The sequence below is a fragment of the Carassius auratus genome, chromosome 19 (genome assembly GCF_003368295.1).
Source record: "Carassius auratus strain Wakin chromosome 19, ASM336829v1, whole genome shotgun sequence".
In the NCBI taxonomy this organism is placed as follows: Eukaryota; Metazoa; Chordata; class Actinopteri; order Cypriniformes; family Cyprinidae; genus Carassius; species Carassius auratus.
Genome location: NC_039261.1, coordinates 29,248,173 through 29,257,390, shown reverse-complemented (window position 1 = coordinate 29,257,390; position 9,218 = coordinate 29,248,173). Strand labels below are relative to the sequence as shown.

The window sequence follows — 9,218 nt, the reverse complement described above, 5'->3', positions numbered from 1 at the left end:
ATTTTACCGTTATTAATTAGTAGCACACCAGATTCCTCTGACATGCAAATTATTCCGAATTTCACATTTTAATTTTTTTTATTGTTAAAGCCAAAAAAAAAAAAAAAAAAGCTAGCTGAAAAAAAACTGAAATGCTCATTTGAAATAAGTTAATGTACTAAAAAGGAAGTAAAAATCAAGCTATGTTAAAAAAAGGAATAAAAATGAAATTAAAAACTCTCTCAACTTTCTCAAATAAGATGCTTTTTGCTGCTTTTAAAATGCTTGACAAAAAAAAAAAACTATTCCATTAAAATACTGTTGATTGTAAAAGACTTTTACTACTGTTTGCATAAGAAAATCAAGACATTACCAAACTTATTCAATGAACAGGGAGATTGAGACGGAAACAGACAAATCAACACTATGAACATTATGGTCCAAGCTGACATGAAAACACAATAGGCCTATTCAGGTTTCTACCAAACACACTTGTGAACACCACAACAAACATGATTAAGAGTAGAATTAAGTGCACAACATAAATCGTCTTCCACCGGAACACATTAGTGCTCAGCAGTGATAAACGATTCAGCTTTACATAGAGAAAGAGAGGAAGAAAGAAGTGTAATTTGGTTCAGATTAAAAAAAAACTTCATAAAACCAGTTTAACACAACTACCACAGTCCCTACACGGCATTCACTCTGATGTCCTACAACAAGCTAAGAGACTCTGATGAAGCAATCACAAGCAAACAAACTTCAGTGGCTTTGGAAAAGGTAACACTAAATAGCCCTTAAACGAGAAACATTTGAAAATCTGTAATTGATTATAGACACTTGTGGTTACATGAGTGTATTATTACCATTTACTGATTTCAGGTATTAGCATTCACTAAATAGTTATAGTTTTATTTTAATAAATCTGCAAATATGCAAGTCTGATAGTGCTGTACTATGTAAGAAGTAATAAGCATCTTAAATATTCATAATTAGAGCCAAGATGAAGAAAATATTGGTTCTGTTTAAAAAGCAGGCATGTGACCAGCCAAAAATAAAGTACAAAAATGCTACATACAGCTTCTTAACAGAGTAGCATTTAGCGTCTCGCAAATCAATGACAACCAGACGCACAACTGATCATACTTCCAAGAGTTTTATTATCAAAAGTGGCCTATTATACTGAGAAAAAAACATCACACATACAGAAAAGGTGCCACACTGGACAAATGCCATCATCACCATCTAATGGGTTGGTGATGTGTACAGAAGAGACTAAGTTTAAGAACAAAAGCAGACAAAAACTGGGACAATCTAATACCTGGAGATATGAACTGCAAAAAGCTACAAAATGGGAGGGAGATGTGGGGAGTTGGCCAACAGAGAAGACGAATTACTTTGAGAAGGATATGTCACAGTGGGATATTCAAATGAGAAATAAAAAGATTAAAAGGAAGGTAAGAGACCGAAATATGATGTTCATATTAGCCCGGTAATTCAAATGAAAACATTCGGGTGGGTATCAATAGTTACTTCGTCTTCTCTAATGGTCACAATTTTACATTTGTTTCAGTATACAATTAAAAAATAGTAATTTTATTAACAGAATAAGTATAACAGAATATCTCCTGCTAATGTTCTTAAAATACAAATGAAAGCAAAAGCCCTCCCATAATTGCTCACAAATCATCTCAGCCAGGAAAAACAAAACAAAAAAACAACCGGAACATTCACCTTTTGACTTTTTCTTTAAAGAGTTAAAAAAAAAAAAAAAAAAAAATGTTCCCCCTTTTGTCATCTCTGCCTCAATTTCTCTGTCTTTTTATGAGATATTATCGCAAAGCTTCTACTCCTCCATCTTATTTTTCTTCCTCTCTTCCTCTACCAGAAGTCTCGGCGGTGGTAAGCATCTGGATCGCAGTATTTGGTCACCACCACCCGGTTGGCGAACTTTCTCCCCGTTAAGGACTGCATGGCTTTCTGGGAGTCGAAAACAGATGTGAACTCCACAAAGATCTGGAAAAGTAAAACAGTTTGTGAGATGGATTGTGTATGTTTGTGTAGCGCTACCTGAAGTTCATTGCTGGAGGGTTCGAAGTCAAAGTGCTTTAATCAGCACCTACGTAAGGACTGAGGAACCGCAGAGTTTGACCAAGTCCATGGCCCCCATCCATCACTTGAGCTGCTTTAGTAAAGCTTACCTTGCCGGTTCCAGGGACCTCAAGGCCATCGACAGGCCGGGGAATCTCTATGCTCTTGACCTGGCCATATTTGGAGCACTCTTCTCTGACGTCCTCCACTATCTCCTCGTACTCCTCATCGTCCAGGAGCTCCTCTGGAGCCACCATGTTCATCAGGCACAGGACCTCGGTGGGAATACCACCCATCTGCACCATGGGGTTCGTCATGAGCCCAGGCACTTGCAACGTCACTGGAATCTCATTTATACTTGTCTACAAAGGGTCAGTGGAAGAAAAGAAAAAAAGACAGCTTGAGAAAAAAAAAATCTAATTTAAAATAGAGCTCACTCATCAAGGTTTGTACTAGGAAGTGCTTACAAAAACAAACAAATTTTACTGACCATAAACTTTGAGTGGTAGTGTATTAAGAAATTAAAAAGGGTCCATTTTGAATGTAAGCTTTAAAACAATATACAAAATAAAACTCCATGCTCACCATTGTGGCATTTTTGGCTCCTACACTTGCCCTCTGAACCAGCAGCTTCTTATCTGCTAGCTGCATACCATTCAGTCCTGCAATAGCCTGGAAACAAGTATTAAGAGATTAACTGTTAAAGTGGGCCAAAGGACGTTAAAATCCATGGATATCGAACCATGCCAACTCACCTGATCATTAATGTTAACATCCACATATTCACAGAAAGCGTAGCCCTTTGAGAGGCCGGTGGCGCTGTCCTTAACCAAATTAAAGGCTTTGAGCGGTCCAAAAGAAGTTAACAACTCTTTAACCTGAGGACATAAAGAAATCAATTCAAATTGTTATATCCACACCTAACATAAGCAGGAAAAAACAACAGAAAAAAGTGTTAAGTAAAAAAAACATTAGTAAAGGATGTGTGTGCCAAAAACATTATCTTTTCCAATACCACTTTCTGCTATGAGTTTGCTTGTGTCAAATATGCATGTTTCACCTTGCTGTCACACCACACAAATAATTGGGTACTTTTTTTTTAAATTAACCATTGCTGCTCATTTCTCATGTGGGACAGACAATATACATAACCAAGACAAGCACAATCTGAGCAAAATGTACCACATATTATTGTTAGTTCTTATGCTGTTTAGGAATAACCCAATCTATCCTACTAGCTCATTTTTTTCAATGTAACTTACTCTAACTTACTCTATTTTCTGCAGTTTAGTTCATTGATTCTCAATTTCAACCTTTATGACCCCAAGGCCCCCAATGTCCACAACAATATTTGAAGGCCACATGATTTTTCCAGTTGTTCATGATTTACTGCATAAGAATTAAGAGTAAAGATTAAAAAAAAAAAAATATATATAATAATAATAATAATAATAAATATATATATATATATATATATATATATATATATATATATATATATATATATATATATATATATATATATATATATAACTCACAAGAACCATTTATATTCATTATAAAACGGTCCATGGCATTTTAATATTCACAGGTCTATAATTAACATTACAATTAGGCTACTTTTCATATCCAGGTTCTCTAAAACCATGGGAACCTTGGCTTTCCAAAGAAAAATACAGTTATATACAGTAAAATAAGAATAAAATATCTTTAAGCATCTCGAGGCCCCCTTGAATGTTCCTAAAGCCCCTTAATGGGTCTCGGTTCCTATGGTTAAAAACTACTGGGTTAGACTTAATTAAAAATAAAAAAATCTTTACAGTAAAAAGCGACTTTATAGTTTCACGGTATATTATGCTTTTTATCTAAAAAGACTAATTTGTTAAAATATGCTCTGATACAATATGCATGTTTTTCTACTTAGAAACCATTTGTAACCAACCTGGTCGTCATTGAGATAGTTTGGCAAACCACCAATGAAAAGCTTGTGAATGGAGTCTGGTACAACAGTGGACACCACACCTGTGGAGCAGAGGGAGAACAGCCATTAACAGACAACTGACTGGCAGAAGAAAAGAACAAAATGAGAGGGTTAATGAAGAGAATAGATATAACAGCCTGGTAAACGGCTAATTTACTTAGGGTCAAGTTTAAATAAAATTAATTCACCTGGAAAAGCAAAAGTAAAACAAACAGATGCTGAAGCTATTTGTATTCAAAAGAAAATGTCAGGTTTGTTGTGATCTGAGGGAATTGTCAAATCTGCGTACCTGGGACATATACGCTGGGGTTCTCGCTCATGCCAGGTAACGGCTGATAGTCGTGCGGCCGGCGAATCTTTAAACTCTGCGCCTGGAAGATGATCCCATCAAATGCCATGGCCTGCGTGGTCTCATCCACCGATCGGAACTGGAGGAGGAAAACTGTAAGGAACCCAGCTTACCTATTCATTAGCAAGATAAGCCTCTGTCAGTGAACACAGCCATTTCTCACCTCAAGGAAAGCAAAGTTCTTGTCCTGGTTAATCTGGACGGCGAGGACAGCGTTTCCAGGGGCCTGAGTCAGACCGCCGAGTCTCATCTGGGCATTGAAGAAGTCCATCATAGCTTCCTGAGGAAGAAGAATTATAAGTGAGCTTTAACAAATGTGAGCAAGGAATAATGGCATGTACAATCTAAATGTAAAAACAGAGGAAATGAGAATGCATAATTTGATATACAATATGGTTCTGCATAATACATCTAATCATGAAAGTGTCTTTTATGTGTATCTGTTCTCCAAAGCCCTGCAGAGAAATTCTAGTATGTGAATAGTGTTCATTTAACACCTCTGTGATGCCAAATGGGATGTTGCCAACGTAAAGTCTGCGAGCCTGGCGAGTCATCTGACTGCCCACTACGGGTACCGGGGTCGGCGTTACTGCCAGGCCGTCTGGCGTTATGGTGGGCAGCAAAGCCGTAGCGGGGATCTGACCAGCAGCTGAGGGAGAGACCGAGAAAATAACTGCATTAACAACAAAACATCAATTATTAAATTATATTGTTTTTATCAGGAAAAGTTGGTTAAAAAAAACAAAAACAAAAAAAATTATTATATATATATATATATATATATATATATATATATATATATATATATATATATATATATATATATATATATATATAATAAATCATACTTTGTGATAGGTGTGGGTGATAAGTAAACAAATAATATATATATATATATGCTTAAAAATGTTAAGTTGATAATTTATAATTTATATATAGAAAGCAATTTTAAAAATCCTACTAAGAAATAATAAGGTCATTTTAAAAATTTAATTTTTTAACAGTCATTCAGCTTCAGGTTTCTACACATTTCTGTCAATCTTTGCAACAGGTATCATGCACACCTCTACTCAGGGACACAGAGTAGTGTTTTATGTCATGTCCCTCACCTTGCATGGCCTTGTACTGCATGGGTGTAACATGCTCAAAGCCAGGAGGCGGTACATCCCAATACTTCTTAATTTTCATCTTCTTTTTCTCTCGGTGAGGAGAACGGCTGATTTACAGAAAGGCAGAGACAAAAAGAAAAGTACTGAAGTTAATTCATTTGTATTTAACTGGTATATTAAATGTTCAATAATATAATGAGGATTTTTATCTGTCAGAGCTAAGATAATATTGTATATTATGCCTTAAAATCCTAGTGAAAATTAGAGAAATCAAAAGCACAAAATAAAAATAAATAAATAACATAACCTACAATTGTTACATAATAATATCACACACAGAGAAGGCTTTTAAAAGAACAATTCACAAATTTAAAATGGCTTAATTTTCTTGCCCTCAGGCCACACAAAATGTAGATGAGTTTGTTTCTTCATTGTAACAAATTTGGTGAAATATAGCATTGCATCATTTGCTCACCAAAGAATCCTCTGCAGTGAATGGGTGCCGTCAGAATGAGAGTTCAAAAAGCTGTTAAAAATCTCACAAGTGGATTATTGTTTACGGTTTGTCTCCATTCAACCAATATCATCTTTTGAAGCAAAAAGTTGCATGTTTGTAAAAAACGATATATAAATTTCCTCCAGTGAGAAGACCATCTTGTTGTTCTCACACATCAAAATCCACCAACATATTTGTTTTGCACTATTTTTGTTTATAAACAGTGCTTGATTCTGTGCATATTTCTCTCATGATTCAGACGAGAAGACACTTTCACTGGGTAAAGAAATATTATGAATAGAGGACTCATATTTTAGCCTGAAGCAATGCTTTTTACTTCAAAGGACTTTAATTCAAGGACTAGAGTTGTGTGGATTCTTGTGATATTTTTAATCAGCTGTTTGGGCTCTCATTCTGACGGCACCCATTCACTGCAGATGAACCACTGGTGAGTAAGTGATACTGTAACACTATTTCAAAATCTGTTTTGATGATGAAATAAACTCATCTACATATTTTCCAACATGTCCTGAAGGTGAGGATTTTTTTTTAAATCATATATACATTTTTGGGTGAACTATTCCTTTAACAGAAATTAAAGTAGTTATTCATTTGACAAATGCCTTCAAAAAGTCACAACACTTGAATTTGTAATAAAATCTTAAAACAAGGTCAGGTCAGCCCAACTGCAGTATTACCTGACATTGTCTTGGGGATGGTTCTGAGTATGATCACTGAAATGACATTTAAGAACAGGGTTTGACATCCATATAGCTACTTTGCAGTAGCTTAAACCACGTACATAAACAACTGGAAGAGGTTTAAGAGCTAGACTAAAGATTTAACTGGGTAACTTGCCTTATTCTTGATTACTGAACACTACTTCAGTTTCACATTCAGAGCATCAAGTGGCTCATATTGTAATAAGAGCATCTATGGGGTCAACAATGATATTTTATTCTGCTTGCAAGGCATCAATAACTTGGAAAAAATCAGATGGTTAAATATGTATTTACATCAACAGGCCTAAAGCTCTCACTTTGTGCTGAAACATCCTTATCAATGAGTCTGACAACAACTCGAACCTGCGTCTATGGCGGCGGTCCTTGCTGTCACTGCGGCGTTCCCTACTTCTCCTCTCTCTGCTTCTCCTTTTCCTCTCTCGACTGCGGCTGCGTGATGGGCTGCGTCGCCGGTGACGGTTCTCTTTGTCCCGCTCTGAGACAGAATGAAGACACACATGCAAAACATAAGCATGCAAAAACAGGAGACAAAGCTGCCGGTTCCTGAAGCAAACAGAAGGAAAGAAATAGGAAAAAGAAGAAGCAGCCCAATCCAGCTGCAGAATTAAAGAAAGAAGAGAGATCTTATACAGCTTTTCAGTTTTCACAGTGAGTATCTGGAGGAAAAAAGGAAGATTAGATGGAAAGGAAGAAGAGAGGTTGTGCGTGCTTTTCTGCATCTTATTCTGGGATACCCACCATGACCGTTTAGCCTGTCACCTGTGCAGAAGAGAATGAGAGAGGTTAAATCAAGTCATTTTAACTTATATAGCACTTTATACAATGCAGACTGTTTCATAGCAGATTCACAATAAACAGGAAAAGAACAGAACAAATGCTGCGAACTGGATGGAAAGAGGAAGTTATTGCAACTTATAACAAATGTCTTATATGTCGTTTTGAGCTATAAAAGTCATTTGAGCTGTAGTTTCACATATAAAACCCTCTCAGCACATATTGTAAATGTATGTTTTAAAAAAAATTCAATTGTGACTGCAAAAGGCTATAACAATATAAACTTTTTATAAGTGCATTAAGCTTTTGTTGACACCTTTATATCCAAACATCTGTACATAAACAAAATAACTATCGAATCACTAAATATCAACAATAGTTTATGCATATTTACAGCTTATTAAGTATCTTTTCTTTATAGGTTAAGAATAAAACAACAATATATTTCAGGTGTAGAATGAGTTTCATTACTGTTTGCATCAATAAGGGACTATTTATACCAACATCAGACGCAGTGTTTAGTGTTTACGATGTTTTGCAAGCGAGTACTGTGCAGAACAGTCAGTAATGGACATTAATACTCACCTTGTTTGTTTTCAGAAAGCTGTCTCTCAAATTCATCAAAATCAGACATCCTGGTGTTTTGATCTGAAGCAGAAACTCCAGCTAACACGCTCTTTCACTTATAAATAGCTTCCTCAGTCCCACGCAATTTCAAGGGGGCGGACTATAAAAATATAGACTTTTTAAAATGTAACACCAGCATACAGAGTTTTCCGAGACACGCAAATTTCGTGCAAAGGGAAATAAGCGCGTTGCTTCGGATGGTTGTTAGCTGCTAATGCTAACTTCAACCGGTGCAGGATGTAGGAAAATAAACGGTTCGCGTCGGCAAAACAGCTGATTAAATCGCTTATATATAATGATTTTCTAGCTATATATATTCCCTGGTAGTCAAATGCTGCTATTTGTCTTTATTGTCTAGCCCGTCTCGGCCAAAGAAGCTAACCGCTTTCTCCGCGTTGGCGGATGCGCTGAGCGTCTCTTCACCGCACAAAAGTCACTCTGAAACAGGAGCTTTGGCGCCGTGCGTCCCCTATAGGCCTGGAGAGGAGCGTTTTTCAATTTCTCTCCACGTATTATCTACAAGCCATTTTAGCTTTGGTTATTTTAGATTACACGTGTTCTTATTTAAAAACTATACAGTGGAGCTCGTGTTGAAAATGTTTTGATGCTCTTCCATACTGTGATGGAGATGTGTTTAATAACAGCAGGGTATGGTTTTAAAATGAATTGTCGACTCATAATAGGGCTTGGAAAAATAATACATAATCACAATGACTGTTAAACTGACATTACAATGTATAAACACAATTTTAGCATTATACCTGTTCTTATAGGCATACCATAAACTAGTAAGGAATGTGGTGAACAACAGGTTCTTGTAAATAACAATCTCAGTTTTGACTTTTGCTTGTAACCTCCTGAGAAGAACTTGCACACAAAGCATGCAAAAAAATACAAAACACTTGCAATGCAAAACACTTTGAATTTATATACAATTTATTTTCACCTTTATCAATAACAACAAAGTGTTTATATAGTCCCATATTACAATAAATAAGGAAGGGTTTGTATTTTATTGAGGACTTTACTTTTATTCAGTCATCTTTAGCCGGCCTCAGATCATCCAAAT

At 36.0% G+C, this 9,218-nt stretch overlaps 1 protein-coding gene across 3 annotated transcripts; it reads right to left on the bottom strand.

Moving 5' to 3' along the window:
* Positions 1-1,116: 1,116 nt before the first annotated feature.
* On the bottom strand, positions 1,117-8,595 carry u2af2b (U2 small nuclear RNA auxiliary factor 2b). Of its 3 annotated transcripts, XM_026290105.1 has the most exons (13): positions 8,108-8,592; positions 7,487-7,507; positions 7,091-7,223; positions 6,704-6,739; positions 5,510-5,616; positions 4,898-5,049; positions 4,564-4,680; positions 4,341-4,479; positions 4,013-4,092; positions 2,826-2,948; positions 2,656-2,742; positions 2,181-2,432; positions 1,117-1,995 (listed from the first exon to the last, which is right to left on the bottom strand). In XM_026290105.1, the coding sequence occupies exons 1-13, from the start codon at positions 8,154-8,156 to the stop codon at positions 1,861-1,863; spliced, it is 1,431 nt and encodes a 476-aa protein (XP_026145890.1). In that variant the 5' UTR covers positions 8,157-8,592; the 3' UTR covers positions 1,117-1,860. The 3 variants fall into 3 exon arrangements, with proteins under 3 accessions (XP_026145890.1, XP_026145892.1, XP_026145891.1); XM_026290107.1 differs by lacking the exons at positions 7,487-7,507; positions 8,108-8,592 and adding an exon at positions 6,864-6,938 and having other exon boundaries at positions 7,091-7,219; XM_026290106.1 differs by lacking the exon at positions 6,704-6,739 and having other exon boundaries at positions 1,861-1,995; positions 8,108-8,595.
* Positions 8,596-9,218: the final 623 nt, after the last annotated feature.